General features: G+C 36.2%; 2 protein-coding genes across 2 annotated transcripts; one reads left to right on the top strand and one right to left on the bottom strand.

Moving 5' to 3' along the window:
- Positions 1 to 3,831: 3,831 nt before the first annotated feature.
- On the top strand, positions 3,832 to 11,252 carry LOC126603727 (uncharacterized). The gene is made up of 12 exons (XM_050270673.1): positions 3,832 to 4,223; positions 4,676 to 4,822; positions 4,935 to 5,049; positions 5,148 to 5,242; positions 6,174 to 6,277; positions 6,570 to 6,607; positions 7,429 to 7,664; positions 8,549 to 8,642; positions 8,732 to 8,922; positions 9,238 to 9,457; positions 9,874 to 10,041; positions 10,787 to 11,252. Exons 1-12 carry the CDS (start codon positions 4,017 to 4,019, stop codon positions 10,957 to 10,959), a joined length of 1,788 nt encoding a protein of 595 aa, XP_050126630.1. The 5' UTR covers positions 3,832 to 4,016; the 3' UTR covers positions 10,960 to 11,252.
- A 1,125-nt stretch (positions 11,253 to 12,377) lies between these two features.
- LOC126603724 (MACPF domain-containing protein At4g24290-like) lies at positions 12,378 to 18,346 on the bottom strand. Its single transcript, XM_050270670.1, has 7 exons — positions 17,780 to 18,346; positions 16,557 to 16,795; positions 16,240 to 16,441; positions 15,345 to 15,407; positions 14,753 to 14,945; positions 13,828 to 13,994; positions 12,378 to 13,316 (listed from the first exon to the last, which is right to left on the bottom strand). Exons 1-7 carry the CDS (start codon positions 18,095 to 18,097, stop codon positions 12,630 to 12,632), a joined length of 1,869 nt encoding a protein of 622 aa, XP_050126627.1. The 5' UTR covers positions 18,098 to 18,346; the 3' UTR covers positions 12,378 to 12,629.
- Between the last annotated feature and the right edge of the window lie 1,245 nt (positions 18,347 to 19,591).

Below are 19,591 nucleotides of genomic sequence, written 5' to 3'. Positions count from 1 at the left end.
TAGGTTCTCGTACATTTCTCCAAGAACCAGAATGAATCACTCAACTTTTCTTTGTCGTCAAGTTCACTTGCTATTATCTTCTCTAGTGAACAACTTGATTCAAACACAATGTCTCCTCTGTCAGATTTCGAACACCAATCCTCTGGCACATTTTATTTTTGAAGCTCTTTATTTTTTTGCCGTTTCAATTTGTCAATTAGCAGCTTCACTCTCCTACATGGAATTACTTTCATTAATGGTAACAAATACTTACATCTTACCGAAAATGAGTATTAACCATTCGTATTTAGTTTCCTTGGAACAAAATTCCGCTTTAATTTATATGATTAAAGGCATGCATCAAGGAATCTTCAACTTTATCAAATCTTATCATGTAGCTATGGTGCATATTATCTAGACTGGTGATGTTGCTGCTGTAACCTGTTGTTGAGGGCACAATGGTCTCTCGACTTCATCACATCCACTGTTTTACAGCGAAATGGTCTCTAGATTGGTGATGTTGCAGGGAGATTTGATAGCAGGCTACTGCAATTCAAGTTGGGTTGTTTCTTGCCATCTGTGAGAGCTCTATTGGGTCATCAACTATGGCGTTCCTTTCTGCTGCTCCGAAGACGATTATCTTCAAGTTAAGAAGAGAGGTAACATGTGCTTATTGAAACCTCCAGTTAAAGAAGTTACCATACTAGACGACCTGAAGCTCCACAGTGACGTGTGGATGACGGAGCGAGCTGAGTTTTACCATCACATGATATTTAAATACTTGAGCCTTAAGAATATGCATTCTTTCTCTATATCTTCAGCCAGTCTCTGCTCAGTGGAAAACGGTGATCTCTATTCGGATTATGGACTAACAAAGTACATGCAAGAACTAAAACGAAATTAAAATAGTGGAAGCGTTGCATGCACTCCACTTTTGGCCGAGCGAGGTGCTTGGCATTTGTTGGTCCAGGAAATCTTGTAACTAGCTCTGAGCAAGTGTTACTTTATCTCCATGTCCATGTATCAATTGAATAATGGAGCAGCCAGCAAGCGGTGCCTACGTGTTTAATTCATTTAATGCTAAAGCGGTAAAGTAATTGAGATCTCATGACTTTTGGAGCTTACTAAGGGGCTAGATAAGAAGGATGAGTACCTTTTATAAGCGGCTAGACACACAGAAGAAAATTTACATCACACTGTTGTGGAGCATTTTTGCAATCCACATCAAATGTATACAAATCACTACAACGGATGTAACTCAATTTTTAGGATAAACCACTAAAACTTTGTTGTTTCAGGCATTTCAGCCTCCTCATGTCCACAAGTCTAGCTTCCATACCAGCAGTGGATTTCGAATCCAAGACCTCCAGTTTTTAATTTGAAGGAAGCCTCGCAGTCTGACATTTACCACTGAGCCACCAGCTCGGGATTCTTTGTTGTTTCTAATTTGAAGGTCCCATCGATGGTTGACCGTACTGGTCCTTGGACTTCCCAATTTTGAGTATTAACAAGGATACAAAAATTTGTGAATTACCATTTGGTAGCAAACATATCAATATGATAGAAGCAAAATCCGTAAACAATGACATTTTAAAATGAACTCACAGGACACACTACATGGTTTACAAGTAACAAGAAATAAACAACTAAATAAAACACAAATTTATAACACTCACTCAAGAGAAGCAACATTTAGATTTAGTAATTATAAACAAGTTAATTTAGAAGATGATGAGAGTGAAATTCATGGAAGTGTTGAATGCCCTTTGATAATCTAGACATTAACATAGTTAAGCAAAATTTTGGTCAAAGTTTATAGAAGTTATTGATAAACTGTTAGGATTACGTAAAATATCAAATGAAAAAAATTATTTGAACACAAGTATGGAACATACTGTAGGAGGAGAAAAAGTATAAAAATATTTAGAATTAAAATTAGAATATAACACAACAGAAGAAAGTTTTGTAAACGGTGTCCCCATCTAATGAAACTTGTTAGTGAGAGCTTTTAAATAAAACTTTTATAGAAGTTATTACGACAAACTTATAATGTGAAATATCCTAAATTTCTTTACAACTTAGTGTAAAATATAGTTATGTGAGAGGAATTAAAAAAACAAAATCATTAAAGGCTTAAGATTGCCACTTAATAGTAGAAAATGGTACTTCGATTTAATTACAAGTGAAATATTTTAAATTCAAATATTGTGAATGACGAATTTAATATATTGGCGAGAAGTGCATTTTTGTTTTTGTGTTTGGAAACAAAGATCAAATTGGTGTGTCGTGTAAGCTTTTGGGGTCGGCAATCAAATGAGGGAGTGGAATTAGAGATTCGGCAAAGCACGAGTTCAATAGAACATTATTACGATAAACTTATAATGTGGAACAGTCTAAATTTCTTTACAACTTAGTGTAAAATATCATTATGTGAGATGAATTAAAAAGAAATCATTAAAGGCTTAGGATTGCCATTTAATTGTAGAAAAGTGGTACTTCGATTCAGTTACAAATGAGATATCTTAAGTTTGAATATGTACGAGAAATGCATTTTTGTTTCATGTTTCGGGAATAAAGATCAATTTGGTGTGTCATGTGAGCTTTTGGGGTCGGCAATCAAAAGAGGGAGTGGAATTAGAGATTCGGCAAAGCACGAGTTCAATAGAACATTATTACGATAAACTTATAATGTGGAACAGTCTAAATTTCTTTACAACTTAGTGTAAAATATCATTATGTGAGATGAATTAAAAAGAAATCATTAAAGGCTTAGGATTTCCACTTAATTGTAGAAAAGTGGTACTTCAATTCAGTTACAAATGAGATATCTTAAGTTTGAATATGTACGAGAAATGCATTTTTGTTTCATGTTTCGGGAATAAAGATCAATTTGGTGTGTCATGTGAGCTTTTGGGGTCGGCAATCAAAAGAGGGAGTGGAATTAGAGATTCGGCAAAGCACGAGTTCAATAGAACATTATTACGATAAACTTATAATGTGGAACAGTCTAAATTTCTTTACAACTTAGTGTAAAATATCATTATGTGAGATGAATTAAAAAGAAATCATTAAAGGCTTAGGATTTCCACTTAATTGTAGAAAAGTGGTACTTCAATTCAGTTACAAATGAGATATCTTAAGTTTGAATATGTACGAGAAATGCATTTTTGTTTCATGTTTCGGGAATAAAGATCAATTTGGTGTGTCATGTGAGCTTTTGGGGTCGGCAATCAAAAGAGGGAGTGGAATTAGAGATTCGGCAAAGCACGAGTTCAATAGAACATTATTACGATAAACTTATAATGTGGAACAGTCTAAATTTCTTTACAACTTAGTGTAAAATATCATTATGTGAGATGAATTAAAAAGAAATCATTAAAGGCTTAGGATTTCCACTTAATTGTAGAAAAGTGGTACTTCAATTCAGTTACAAATGAGATATCTTAAGTTTGAATATGTACGAGAAATGCATTTTTGTTTCATGTTTCGGGAATAAAGATCAATTTGGTGTGTCATGTGAGCTTTTGGGGTCGGCAATCAAAAGAGGGAGTGGAATTAGAGATTCGGCAAAGCACGAGTTCAATAGAACATTATTACGATAAACTTATAATGTGGAACAGTCTAAATTTCTTTACAACTTAGTGTAAAATATCATTATGTGAGATGAATTAAAAAGAAATCATTAAAGGCTTAGGATTTCCACTTAATTGTAGAAAAGTGGTACTTCAATTCAGTTACAAATGAGATATCTTAAGTTTGAATATGTACGAGAAATGCATTTTTGTTTCATGTTTCGGGAATAAAGATCAATTTGGTGTGTCATGTGAGCTTTTGGGGTCGGCAATCAAAAGAGGGAGTGGAATTAGAGATTCGGCAAAGCACTAGTTCCCTTCCCACTTTTTCGATAGATCATCAAATAATAAACAACTACAAATATCCCTCTCTCACTCCATCACGCCTCTAATTCGATCTCACCGATCTCTCTCTCTTCTCCGAAACCTAAACCTCCAACTGAAAAGGAGAAGCAGGGGAAGATTATGGCGCCGCCAGTGGCAGCGGCAGCGGATGGTCAAGTCCAAGGCGGACAGCAGCAAGGAAGAGGAGGCGGGTTTGGTCAGAGCATCACTGGAATCATACGGATGGCTGTGTTTTGGTACTTCGCTTCCAAATTCTTTTCTCCCAAGAAGGCTCCTTCTGACCCCTCTCAGCTCAGCTCCAATCTCTTCCAAAAGGCTGAACCCCTGGTCTGCATCTCTCTCTCCATCTCTCTTTCTTTTCACCCATCAATTTCAAGTTCCGGCCTTTGTTTCCTCAAGAAATTTACAAATTGAAGTTAATATTCATTACTTGCTGGTTGTATCAGATGTATATTTGTAGCAGCTACGAGATATATATGTACATATTTGTAGCAGCTACGAGATATATATGTGTGTGTATATATATGGACGTTGAAATGATAATTTTGAAGTGGAAAGGAAATGAACACATACGTTATGATTGTAGAACCAAAGTGGATATACAGGGAAAGATATACGCCGAATGAAAAGTGTTGATTGGTTCAACAGTTAAAAGGGTTAAGTCAATACTGCTGCTAAGTGTTATTCTTTTCTGGAGTATGCCTGATTTTGCCTTAATACTATTGAATCCTTTCTTATTATTAGAATTAAAATTATTGTAATTTATGTATTCTCCACAGGATATGTGGTTGTATATTTCCGAACGTGAAAAGTTCAATGAATTCGGCAGTGAACGTGAACTTGTGTGGCATGAAACTAATATCCCGTATGCTGTCTGGGGGCCAGAGAGTACCCGGACTCTGTCTACAAAGTACTATCCATCTGAGGTATTACTTTTAAACTTCTGTAAATTTGACACGGTCCATGTGTTTTCTCATGTACTAGTATTTGGTAGGCTGCCAAATTCAAAGGTATAAGTAGAAATATTTCTTCTTTCAGGCCGTAAAGCACAATGGAAGTCTCTATGCTCATGTTTTCTTTGCACGCTCTGGTTACCCTCCAGACCCAACTGATCCGGAATATCAGCCTCTTGCTGCATTTGGAAAGACACACTGTAAGATTGTCTCCTAGATTTCATTTGCACATTTTCTTTTCAAATTCATCCATCTCATCATGAATACTGCAGTTAATTTCTCTTTTTGTTGCTGTCAGCTATTGTGACACACCTGCCAAAGTCAAAAGCTGATAAAAAGAGGAGTTTGCTTGGGGGCCCGAAAGATTCTGATGAGAAGGAACCACTTGTTGAGGTACGTTGTATTCTTTTCTATTTTCTATTTACAGAAATTGTTTAGATTACTACTGAGCACCAGTTGCTTCTCTTCTTGACCATTTTTTTATTTTTATTTTTTGCTCCCTCTAGTGCTATTGTTTGTTAGCAATAAAATTGTCTGTATCTCAAATAAAAAGAAACAAAAAGATTACTATTAATAAATGAACTTTGAAATTTGATTACTAGAATCTCTTATCTATATGTTTGGTCTTTTTCTTGGGAGAAGAAACAGTAATTTTATAAAGAATTACACCATGAATAAGGGGTTGGGTGGGCTAGAAGAGTCCACCTGAAAGGGTCGAAAGGGATATTTGCTGAATTTTAATGGGAACTATGGATATGGATGGAGATATGGACGATTGAGTTCTAGACTTAATGGACCTAGAAAGAGCTTCAACTGTTGGCTTTATCTCATGGTTGGTTGCTAATTTAAAAGTTTTTTGGTATGGATCACACTGTCCGAGTCCTCTTTCTCACTTAAAAGTGGTTATATTGAACTATGGAGATTGGAACATTGTGGACCCTGGTGGGTCCGGGGGGTTGGGGGTTGGGGGGTGGGGAGGAATATTTTTTAATAGTTCAAGACTAGAAGGTTGGTGATATGCGATCAAGGGAGTCGGATACTGTGGCTGTTGGTGGGGTGATGGGGAGAATGAAGAATAGCCTAATTTGTTTCTGAACTCTTACAGTTACTTCAAGTTTGGTGTCGATTGGTCCTTGACCAACTTCTCTGTATCTTTGTCTTGGTTTTCAATATATTTGTATGTTATTTTTAAAAAAAAGATATAGAGAAGTTAGAACAGCAACTTCAAATTCTCATGATAAAAAACATGAGTTTCCGTCCTTTTTTTCTTCTTCTATAGTGCTATGGTTATTTATCCTGATGAAATTTATCTTGGTTACTCTAGGTAGTTGATGATACTCAAGGTGATTCTGAAGATGATGGTCCTGTGGAGTGGGTATCATATTGGAAACCAAATATTACTATTAATTTGGTTGATGATTTTACACGGTATGCTTTCTGAGTATGATGCAACTGTAAGGTTTTGCAAGTTCTTGACAGAATATTTTATTTAGCAGAACTTGCTTCCGAATTCGAAAGTTAAGATATTGTAGGCTAATTTCAATGGTATTTCATTTTGCCAAGTTCCTAAGATAAACTATTTATAAAATTGCAATTGGTGAATTATATTTTAAAGAGAAAATGTGCTTATTTCATATTGCTAGCATTTCTTTCTCCCACATACAAGCATATTTTTCTCAAATGAATTTTCCATTTTTTGACTTTATTTTTTCCTCTGCAGGTACCCTCATAATGCTGTTCCACCTAATGTTGCCCCTTGTATCCTTCTAATTTGCCATACTGTCTTTCACAGCCATACTTTAGGGTCTTTTATGAAATTTGTACGGTGAAATATCTGTATTGGAATGTTTGTTAATGCTACAGTTCGTTGCATTACATGTTTCTGTGGCGTATACTAATTTGACTGTGAAGTACGTTGTGTTTGTCTATGTGCATGTAAGTACACTCACCAACAAATATTGGCATATTATAGAATCTAGTGCTGTACACTTTCCCCTATTAATTTGGTTGCTGGTGATGGGGATCGATTGGACTACACCATATCATTGAAATTTCTGCATGATTGGTTTCGTGGTAACACATCTTAGTTCTGGACATTGGCTGACTAATATGTTTCCCTTATTCATTGTGTCTAACTACATGCTACAACAAAGTTATGCCTGGTGGTTAACAGATACCAGTTAAAAACGTCTTAGTTTTCTGCCACTGCACACAAACTAGACACGTACCAACATTATAATTTTCTTCTGTTTTTTTATTCATTCATTTCTATTTTTGGTTTGCTTTCTGAGTTTCATGTTTTTTTATTCATTCATTTCTTGACACGTACAAAAATTGTATTCTTGGTGGTTGTATACATGGGTATGGTGCTTTTCAGTATGGAAAAAAATAATTTGGAATTTGTGTTTTTATTGTTAACATCATCGATTGAAAATATGTGATCTTCACAAGTTCTTTGATTTATGTTTGTCACCTTTGTCTTTTGGTTGTATCAAGCATTAACTTGACTAAAATGTGGGGTGTCTGAGGTAAAACATCCTAAGACTGGATCTTTGATTTTCTTAACTTTAGATTTGCAGACTTGAATGTTGAGCCTAGTTCAGGGAACTACTTTCCAACTATTTTCTTCAATGAATTTTGGTTACTTCGAGATAAGTTGATACCAATTAATGAGACGGTGAAAGAATTGCCTCTAAATCTGGAAATAGGTCCCATAAGCATGACCAAATGGCAACTATTCCTGCAGATTGATCAGTCTTTTCAGATTCACCGTAGTTATGGAAGCATGCTCGAGGGTGAGGCTGATGAACTGAAGGTATTGCTTATTTTTGTTACTGTAGGAGATTTCTGGCGTTTACCTTTAATAAAATCAGTTATCAGATTTTGATATACTTCCTACAGTGCTTGAAGTATGGTAAATCAGATTATTGTTTGGGTCGATAAAAAAACTGGGGATTTCAAAAAATAAACAAAAGATATGCAATGTATTGTAATATAAGCATTGTAGGATGATTGGAGGAGAATGGTAAAGATTCCAATGTTATGATTAGGGGCAAAAGTTGCTGCCCATGGATAGCAATTCTCTCTGGTGAGGGTTTGGGTGTAGTGTTGAGTTTGGGAAACTGCTTTTTCCCATTCTTTTCCTAGGTTTTACAGTGTCACTATCCAATACCACTTCGATTGCTAGTATGTGTCGTCACCTCTTTCCTATGCAGTGATCTGGAATCCTGGGTTTCATATGGATCTTAGTGATGCGGAAATGGGGGAGTTTCCTTTTTTTTTTTCTTTTTTTTTTTTTTGTTTTATCACAATTAGTGTTAAACTGCATCCTTCTAGGCAATCTCGGAAGAACTGGAAGTTGGATTTTTCAGGGACATTTCTTGTAAATCTTACTTATGAAGGTTCTATGCTAATGGGAGGGTGCTGAGAGTGAAGATAATTTGTTTCTGCACTGCCTTGGCTGTTTTGTGCTTATGGTTTAGGCGGTTTTGGTAGCCAAATTTGAGCTGGGTTGTTCCAGGATTGTGTGGCTTTGTAATGCAAGATGCATAAGTTATTTTGGAGGGAGGGGTGTGGTTCTGGGGATATGTGCTGTAGTGTTAATGTTTTTTCATGAATATTGCTGCTTGAGGACAAATTTGTGATATTTATTGGTTTTCTTGTTTTTTCAAATGCTAATTGATTTATTATGCCTTCCAGAGAGTATTCTTGGAAGGAAACCCTTACCTCCTTGTAATCACAATGGTTGTTTCTTTACTTCATTCAGTGTTTGACTTCTTGGCATTCAAGAATGGTAAGTATTGTTCTCTTTTGTTTTTGCTTGCTTAAAAACATAATGAGGATATGTGATGGATTTTTAGTCCAATTTTTCTTTCTCTGCAGATATTCAATTTTGGAACAAAAATAAATCTATGGAAGGACTATCTGCAAAGTCTGTTATCGTGAGCTTCATATGTCAGCTCATTGTCTTCCTCTATCTACTTGATAATGATACTTCATGGATGATACTTGCAAGTTCTGGAATTGGCTGCTGCATTGAGTTTTGGAAAATTGGGAAGGCCATGCACATAGAGGTATCGGATTAAATTTGCATAATGTTGCAGAAGTGATTAGGCCAAATAAATCACCTCACTTTGTTTTTTGTATTGTTTCTCCTCATTTTTTTGACATTCTAGCTACTCTTTTGGAGTTACGCTCATGAGTTTGGAATGAGTGTGTAGAACGTTTGTTTGCATCTTCTTTTAAATTTATTCCTGCAAAATATCAGGAATCCTCTATACATTTGAAACTCTGCAGATTTGAAACTCAGTGCCATAACAAAGCTATTTTAAATAATGATCCTGATCTCTAGCTTATAAGCTTAATATTTGCGTCTTTTCCATCTCCAGATTGATAGAACCGGGAGGATACCTAAGTTGAGGTTCCGAGACCGTGAGTCATATGCAGGGAATAGGACAAAAGAATATGATGATATGGCAATGAAGTATTTGTCATATGTGCTCTTCTTCCTTGTTGCATGCTCTGCTATTTACTCACTTAAGTACGAGCGTCACAAGAGCTGGTATTCTTGGATTCTGTCTTCACTCACAAGCTGTGTCTACATGTTTGGTAAGTTCTCGGTTCCCCCCATTGTTTTTATATGCTAATATTTCTCCTTACTGTAGTCGAAAATTGCACAACTTGGTCATCAGTTTAAACTGTTTCAGTACTCTCTATGATTGTATCAAAGATGGTATGAGGGACCTCATATTGAGGCTGCACTAATCACTATAATTTATAACTGTATTTCAGGATAGCTTTATATTTTTCACTTTCCAGTGAGAATTAAGTTAGTACTACCATTTTCATTAACTTTGGTAACCCTGGTTTAATTGACTTTGAAGAGAGTCTGCACTTCAAAATAATGAGTTGACGACATAAATGTCAATCTTCCTATATTGCATATATTGGTCGTTAGTCTTATTTGTGGTTAAAAATTGATGATTGCTGGTGTCACACTTGTTTTTAATACATTGTCACTGCAGGTTTTATTATGATGTGCCCTCAATTGTTCATTAACTATAAGCTGAAGTCAGTGGCTCATATGCCGTGGAGGCAGATGACATACAAGTTCCTCAACACCATCATTGATGATCTATTTGCCTTCGTCATAAAAATGCCAATGTTACATCGCCTTTCCGTCTTCCGTGATGGTGAGTTGTGGTTTATTTTCTGCAGTAGTCATATACCATAAAATCTGTGTTCTTTTTTGGTCCATAACCTGTGTGTTTGGGGTTACATTGTTACCTCGTTGAAATTTGAGTGAGCTAGTAAACATTGGTGGCAGAATCCTGTTTAGGTTACCATCATGTTGATATGTCAACCAGTGTGACGTGGCTCATAAAAAATAGTTCATCCTTAAAGCTGTGTGTTGGACTGAAAACCCAAACAACCGTAATCTTCATGTTTGGGAAGCAGTGTGCAGATGCTTAGTTATGATATTTGAAATGCTGTTAAGATTAATCTTTGGAGGGTAAACTGTCAGTGATTTGCATTTGTGTTCTGGATTCTCCTTTTGTAAAACACTACTACTAAGCTAGAAATTTGTGTCTAGCTTTTTCTTTCTCAAGTTCGAGTGCCGGGAACACGGTGCAGTAATACCCATTGTAATAATAAAATTAGTTGGACACTTGTAAAAAAAATAAAAATGTTTTCCATCCAATTGTATGATTACACTTGGTGGATCGGGCTGTATTCCCGCACACTGAAAATTTTCTCCTCAAGTTCGCCCATTCTTGTACCTAGGTTAGCGTGTTACATTTAAGCGACTATCTTATTCTGAATGCTTATTTGAAACCAGTAAGAGAGTAGCTGATTCTGTGTTTGTTTGAATGCTGGTTGGACTTTGGTTCGTATATTTATCTCCCCTTTTTACTGATTTTCATTCTTGGCTGGCAGATGTCATATTTCTGATATACGTATACCAGAGATGGGTCTACCCAGTCGACAAGAAGCGTGTCAATGAATTTGGTTTCAGTGGTGACGATGAGGTCACGGGTGGTGCAGAGATCACGGATGGTGCAGATGTCACTGCTGTTAAGGAAGAAGAAGAGGAGAAGAAAACCAAATAAGCTGTGATGTTTTATAGATGATTTCGGTTTTGTACAACGAATTGTAACTCAATTAGGGTAAACATTATTCTCAAAATCTTGTTTTCTCCTTTTTGGTTTACGTATTTAAATTAGGTCTTGTTTTAGTAAATGTTTGGTTGCAGGCCATGGCCGGTAGGGTAAGTAAGCTCTTCGGAGGAGGTGATCATATTTTGGTCTGGTTGGAGGGAGTGTTCTAACTAGGTCCTTTGTTTGAACTTTGAATATGTTCACTTTTCTTGGTCCCATTGATAATGCCACATTTTGATATTTCATTTGTTTCTGTAATATTTTTCTTACTGGCTCTGGCTGCTTTTAGAGTAGTGGAGCATGAAATATTTCATCAATTTTGTGACATGATTATTAGGTTGATAGGCAAGTTGAATTATTCGATTTTAATTGTACTTTTCAAATCCTTTGGGGTTGCTTATCTTTATGCCATTACGGGTAAAAGGTCCCGCACAAGACGCTAGGCGGTTGGGTATCACCACGATGAATTCTTAAGACTTTAAAAATTAAGAAAGGGTCTCGAGCCCGTCTAGGCTTTATGCCTAGCCTGCTACAAGGTGGGTCTAAATAGGCCAGACGGTTTTATGAATTTTTTTGTTTTAAATTATATTTAAGAAAATAGCTTGGGTCGCATCTCAAAATATAGACAATTTTTAGTTATATTTTTAACAAAATGTAAAAAAATAGTTAGATATTTAAAGAATCACTCATTATTGCTTATTCCTCATATTTTATACATGCTATAATATTTTATATAAATTAGATAATAAATTTAATCAAAATTAAAAAAACTGCCTTGTTCCTTAAGTGCTAGGCTCTTACCTGCTGCCGGACTACCATCTATCGATTTTTAGAACATCGTCGGCGTGTCGTGTTGGGAATTCCAGTTATTATTTTTATCCAATCCGAAAATTTTGAAAACCATTCCTAGGAAAAAAAAAACAATTTTAGACAAATTTGAATGTCCATGTAACGGTTTCTGAAAATTCCTAATCCAAACATTCTTTTTCACAGTTGTAATTTATATTTTCCATTTTCAAATTGCTAACAAATATAAATCAAAATTCCCTTTCTTGGAACCTAAAAACCCCTTCCATCTTTGGAAAGGATCCTCGCCGGATCCTAAGGACTCTTTAATCGTGATCATTCATCGTACATCGCCCATCCAAAGTAAAAGGAAATAACAAGATTATGAGTTATATGATGCGTAAGCGACACTTATCATACTTTTCATATTGTATTTCTACCTATTCTCTGGTAAGAGTAGAACTCACTGACACGTGTAGGTCTCATCTCTACTAGAGGTGTGATGCAAACGTGGTGTGAAAAATAGGATAAGAGTAGCATTTTTGTTATACGATTAGACAAGGAAAAAAACAACAACACAGAGATTCAAAAACGAAACCACAACAAACCAACCTAGTCAATTAACTCACCCAATTCAAATATCCAAATATCACCACAAAGACAGACAAGTTCAATCTACGTAACAAAAGAATAAAGAAGAATTTACATAGGAAGTTACATATTACAAAATAAATTATGTACAACCAAACCCAAACTCGACAAACTTTTCAACAGAATCCCTGCCTTCCATCTGAGAGATGCGAATACGAACATCCGAGTATGTGGCACACGAGCTTTCAGTAGTTATCTTGCATCTCTTCATCAGGCAAAATCATGGTCAGCAGAGAATACTTGACTCGTAGAGATATTTTACCATTCTCAGCGATAAGCCTTGCCCCCGACACAACCCAATACCCAGGTGAATCCTGCGGTCCTCTTGTCATTTCCGTCGTGTCCACAAACCTCAATAGTTTAGGTGTCTGTGTTGGCACTGGAGGGCCCCCAGGATAAACAGCCGAGTTTATGTTCACATCAGCAGGCTGAGGAGGTTGCTTCTTAGCACTCGAGAAACGGGTGCTAATAAGGGTTGAAATTAATCCAGATTTCTGCGCCAAGCCAGGGGAACCATCCCACTCAGCCTGTCTAACATTAGTCGCACCTATTACTTTAGAAAAATGAAGCCGTAAAAATAAAACTTTCTTCAGGCCAGAGTCTCCAACTTCAAAGTGAGCGCCAGTGACGACAGACAAATCATCATTAGCCTCAACAGGAGCTGTGCAGACATGAGAGAAGCTCTTCCATTGAACCTTTTCGAAGTATCTACGGTCTGATGAAAGTTTAGAGATATTTCCATTCACTGCATCCTGGAGCTGGAAGGTCTTTGGCAGCGTAGAGAGATGCTGCAGGTGAATTGCCAAGCAGTTGCTTCTTTTTCCCTCCAAATACAACCGGAGGCCAGTCACTGGCTTCTTACCCACATCAACCTATTATGTAATTCATCAAAAATCAATCACCATGAACTAAATGCATAATAAACCATAATCTACCACCATAAGAACTCTGCAATGTCATTTCCTGTAAACTATTTAAACACTTTTTCCTGTATCATAAGGAGATAGGGAGGGGGGAAGAGACTAACCGCAACACTCAAGTTTTTGGTATTTTAACTATGAATATGCATTGTTGAGAGAGTGAGGGTATAGGCTATTAAATAGCTGCTAATAACGTAGAGGTATCACTAGTAAAATATCATAGTCAAGCTTATGCTAACAGAAAATAATGATCATACATTCCCTAAATTGTTTGTGAATGCTTAATGCTTAATCTATCATCTTTTCAGTCAACTTTAACTAATGGAAAATCCAGGAGAATACATCCATTTTTACATGCATTATGAGGACAAAGATCTAAAGAAAACACAGAAAGCTTTTCTATCTTCAAGAAAACACAGAAAGCTTTTCTATCTTCAAGAAAACACAATACTAATACCATTACCGGATTTGTGTTAACATAAAGCTTAGGACCCATGAAGCTAAACTGTAAAGATGCACCGCTTTGCTGCTGCCTCTGAGGACCAAGAGCAAGCTCACCAAACACCGGTGCCCACTGCCTTGGAAGTTGAAACTCCAAAAATTGATGCAGCTCTTCAATTGGCGGTTTATCTGTGCTTGATGAAAATTGGAAAAGGTAAAACAATTGTACTACATTTTCCTTTATTTCTCGTAAGTTGTACAAAAAATTAAACAGAAATTTGAGAGAAATTTGGATTAGTATGAAAATGGTAGATTGTCGATTTGCTACTAAGAACCAGGAGAAAATATAAGATATACGAATCTACCTCTACAGAATTGGATGTTTATACATTTCTGGGATGGAGTCACTAACATAAGTTTAACCTTTATTCATAAGAAACTCGGCAAATCACAGGAATAAAAATCCAAACACTCGGACTATTATTTATGTCGTTCTCTAGAAAGTGCATTCATTAAGAATAGATAGTCTTATGTAAAGCATGCTGTTGACAAAATTATGACTACAAAAACTATTCTGTTATCACAGCTATCCAAGCTTAAGCTGCCAGGAGGAGAACCCAACAAAGCACATGGAGGTTACCACAAAACAGGACACCTACATACTTGCCCTCCAATGAGTATTCAATTCAGATGCAACTCACCAAAAAAGACACCTTCATCGCCCTCAAATGAGTACTGGATTCAGATGCAACTCACAAAAAAGGACATTATAAAAGCTAAGCATAACTAGGTGAATTTTGAAACTGTAGGGCACAAGTAAATTTCATAAAAAGCCTGTTGTGTTGTGTCTTATTGGATATTATTTTTAGAGGATATTAGTTCCCTCGGCAAGCAATTAGAACTTTATAAATAAATTAATTTGCTAAGGAAAGTAGGATTCAGCTTACAACGAAGATAGAGATTAATAGCATGGCTCAAAAATCCACTCCCATGTATCCCACTCAGTAAGGATTGGATAGGAACTAATGACATTGAGATCACATCAGGTTCAGTCTGAACTGTTTGACACCAATCATTGTGGGGCAGATTTTTATACAAGCTTCCACCCTTCCGCTTGCACATGAATTTAATATCCTGAAACTGAATTACAAACCCAAGATTTAAGACATTAAACAAATGAGGCTAGAAAGACATCCCCTGCAGAACTGCATACAGTTTTAACCTCTGCACGCTCCAAAATTTAAGATGTGACTAGAAGCAAGAAATTATATCAAAAAGCTTATAATTATATCAAAAAGCTTATAGCAAGAAAAGATAAGGACATATAACATGTTATGGGTAACCCAATATGAAAAATATGATTTTGGTAAGCACCACAACATGACGACAATGACAGCATTGTTACTGATACAGATGGTTACAGGAGTGTTCAATAACAATCAGAACCTGCAATGTACACTTGGTCTATGTTGTACCAAGAAGAATCTTTGACCCAACAAAAGTCCAATTTAAAAAGAGATATTTCTTGTCTTTTCTCACCTCTACAGATGCATAAGAACTGGATGGGATATTATCCATGATAGCCCTTGACTCCTTGACTAACTGAAACAAATTAAAACAGAGGTTAAGTAAGCTATAGAATATGACATGATATAAATCTGGCATTATTTTCATTGTATGAAGGCACGGTAGCAAAAGAAATGCATCAGCTAAATCAAACCAATTCCATTATACATTCAATAGTGTTCTATATTGAGTCTCAATAACATAATATGTTTGAAATAGTACTCAAATTTAAATAAAGACTTTAGTTTCAAGAAAATTATAATGAACCACCACAAAGAACCATCACAAAGTGACAAGACACGACCTCTATAGTGAAATCACACATGAAAGCTATTCAAAAAAAAGAAAGGGACAAAATTCACGAATACAATTTGACAGGTTTGAGCAGATACCAACTTAATTAAGTCCAGGCACATAAGCACTGACCAAAGTAAATTTCAAGAACCTTCTTACTGTTGCAGGTGGAAAAAACAAAGGATACACAAAACAATAGTCTGCATCTAAATTGATAAACAAAATGTAAATTGTACATCTTCCTCAACAGTGAAACACGAAAACCTGCAGCAATCCAATGATAGGAACAATCCTTTATTCCAGTTCTTCTTCAAGGATCATAGTTTGCACTAGGGTTTCTGACAAAATGGTTTACATGACCTGCAGAAGCATTACTAATAAAAGTGCTAGGTTTGCTCCTGAGTAAAACCTTCTGGCACAGAAACACTCCCTAAGTGGTTTCTTAGGAAGCATTTCAAAGAGAGTATGTAAAAGCATGTGCGGTTTTAAAAGCTGTTTCTATGTGCTACAACCAAAAGCACGTTTGTTTGAATTGAGTGGTATTAAGCGTAGCATAGGATTGAATTGTTCAAACCTTATCTCTCTCATACAACTTTTCGGAAGTGAGACTAGAGTGAGCAGTTGCATCTATATATATTTTATCAGCCATGTCCTTCAATTTTTTCTGAACATCAGCAGGTTGGAGAGGCGAGGAGTGCTGCTGCTTGGCATATATGGTATCCCTTCCACCCATTTTGATCCCAACGATGACATGTGTGCCATACTTGTCGATAAACCTGGAAAGAAAGAAAGAATGAATGGGTGAATGAAATGTTAAATGAGTTTGTTTGTTTGTTTTGTAAAGTTGTGTGGTATGAGCATTCGATGGGAATGGGAGGATTAAGCAGTAACCTAGCAAGTGCGGCGGGATCCCAGGAGGAGGGGACAGCTTGTTTGATATGGTCACACAAGGCAACCTGGGATTTATCGAGAGCAACGCTGTAGAGGGTGATGGAGACTCCATCAAAAGCAAGTGTTTTGGTGTTGGCAGCGTCCTTTTGCCATCCTCCTGTAAACTCAAAAGCTGTATTGAACTGCCCTGTTGGTATTTTACCTGACACACCCACTTCCTGGTTGAATTGCTCCGACATCTACAATCAATTAACAATTAATTAATTCTCACGCATTCTTATTAAGACCATCTCCAACCCTTGGGCTAAAAGCCAAATTTTTTAGCCCGGAAAATTTAGCTTTTAGCCCAGAAACATCTTTTCTGCTCCAACCCTTCTACCCTAAAATTTTAGCCCGGAATTATTAAAGAATGAAATTAGCCTAAATTTTTTTCTTAAATCAATTGTTTAAAAAAAAATAAATATGTAGATTATTGTAAATTAATTTTATGAACATTTTAATCTAAAAAAATTTAAATTCCGATAAACATTTCGCATTTAGCCCGGGGGGAAAGCTGGGGGGGGTATTTGGCCCAGAAATAGCATTTGGCATTTAGCCTAAAATTTTAGCATGGGTTGGAGAGTGTTTGGGGGGTAATTTGGCTTTTAGCCCAGGGTTGGAGATGGTCTAAGGGCGTGTATTTAATTGGATTTATAAATCCATGAATTTTGACGGAGTTTAATTGATTTGTAGAGTCCATGTAAAATTTTAATTCAATTCCCTCGTAATCTTGGGGGTGGGGGGAGAGGTGAGATTTGTGAATGCTTAACCTACACCACAAAATCTCTCCAATTTCCTCAAATTCCTAAACCTTTTAAAATTGAATACACAATGTTATAAACTTCTTTAAAATACTAAATGAATGCATCCAAATTTCTAAGAATTTTAATAAACTATCTTATAATCATGATTAAATACACCTTAAATTTCAGAAAATCACTTACTAATTGAATACCCCTATATTTATTAAAAAATTAAAATCATCCAAATTTCTAAGAATTTTAATAAACTGCCTTAAAATCATGATTGAATAACCGTTAAATTTCATAAAATCACTTATAATACTGATTGAATACCCTTATATTTATCAAAAAAATTAAAACACCTCATAACCCCAACTGAATACACATCCAATTTCGATTTTCAATTTCTAATTATATCTCAAGAAAAATGGTGAATTAAACCTGTTGGAAGGAGAGGACGTCAGAGGCGAACCGCATGCGCTCGCCTTTGTCGCATTTGATGGACTTTGGGACATTGGGTATGCAAACGCCGCCTGCGCCTGGAACCGCAATCTCTCGAACTTGATCATCATCGATGACGATCAACCGACTATCAAGCCCTGACTGCTGCCTCTTGCAGTACTTGAGCTTCAAGTCCACGGTCAAATCATACCCCAACCCTATCGACTGTATTGCAAGCTCCGCCTCCGCCGCCGCCCTTCTCTTCCCACTCGTCCGACCGCTCATCTCTCCCTGTGTATTTTTCTCCCACTTTCTCATCAACCAAACACCTTTACCAGGATGGATGGACTGCCAAGCGAACCGGCGGCCGTCTTGTTCGTTTTTCTTCTCTTGGTTGCCTTTGTTTTATCGAAGACTGGTCAACACAGATACAAATATTATTACAACAATATAAAAATGCATTTATTATTAATTGGTGGTGTTGTGCGTTTGTGTTTTGTATGGAGGGTGGGGGCGGGGGTGGGTGGGGGTTTGACTAGGCGGAGGCTGGACCATAGACACTGGTGTGGCCTTCGAGAGAGCAAGTCAAACGTTTTGCGCTGGCGTATGCTTCTGGGAAGATGCTGCTGCAGCCAAATTAGCTGCCCTTGGAGTTTTAGAGCAAGTCTATCGTTTTCGAAGGAAATACCATTGATACGTATTTGAAGGTAAAAAATTTCTCAAAAAAGAAAAATTAAAGGTAGAAAAAACAAATTTGAAGGTAAAAATTTTCTCAAAAAAAGAAAAATTAAAGGTAGAAAAAAGTTTTAACTGGTATGTTAATTTTATGTGAATTGACATATGAAAGCACCTTTAAAGTAGATGTCAAATTTTTATTTTTATCAAACGATAGATTTTGTTAGATTTGTCACCGATAGGGTTTGAACGCACACTTTTATGCAAGAGCGCAGTATTTATCTACCATTGTGGTAAAGGGTCACTTGCTAAGTAGATGTCAAATTTAAACATCAATGATATTTGATGGCTTATGTAGCAATTTAACATTTTTTACAATTTTTTGCTCCACCTGATATATTAAATAATAGAGTAAACTGTCGATTTGCCCCCTGAACTATCACCCAACTTTCGATTTGCCCCCTGAACTTTTTAATTGGAAAATTAAGGACTTAAACTAATTTTTTTGGCCGATTTGCCCCCTGCTGTTAATTTTTCATTCATTCCATCCAAATTTCTGTTAAATGGAAGCATATGCACAACATGTGTGGGTAGTTCGGTCACTTCATTCTTTAAAATAATTGAAAACCTTAGATTTCTAAAATATAAACCTATGCAAATATGTGTGATTCTATAGCTTTTCTGTCTGAAGGTCTAGTGAAATGACGCTTTTGTCCACAAATGAGAGTTACGTGGTTTGCACATGATAAGAGTTAACGTTAATTTGGATGAAATTTATGAAAAACTAACGGTAGGGGGGAAATCGGCAAAAAAAATTAGTTTAAGTCCTTAATTTTCCAATTAAAAAGTTCAGGGGGCAAATCGAAAGTTGGGTGATAGTTCAGGGGGCAAATCGACAGTTTACTCTAAATAATTATGTCATTCTATATTTTATTTTTATCTTTTTGGGGTTTCAATTATTGAGGTAACCAATCAAATACTTATAACACACAACATTTATTATATATTGCTACCATTTTTTATTGTTGTAGGTTTATGTGGCATTTTTGACATTTCCTTTAGGAATGCTCTTAGACCATCTCCAACTAAATGGTCTAGATGGCCGAAAAACACCAAAAAACCTTCTCTAACCGAAGG

The sequence above is a fragment of the Malus sylvestris genome, chromosome 15 (genome assembly GCF_916048215.2).
Source record: "Malus sylvestris chromosome 15, drMalSylv7.2, whole genome shotgun sequence".
Taxonomy (NCBI): Eukaryota; Viridiplantae; Streptophyta; class Magnoliopsida; order Rosales; family Rosaceae; genus Malus; species Malus sylvestris.
Note: the sequence above shows the minus strand (reverse complement) of the source record. Positions and strands in the feature narration are given on the sequence as shown.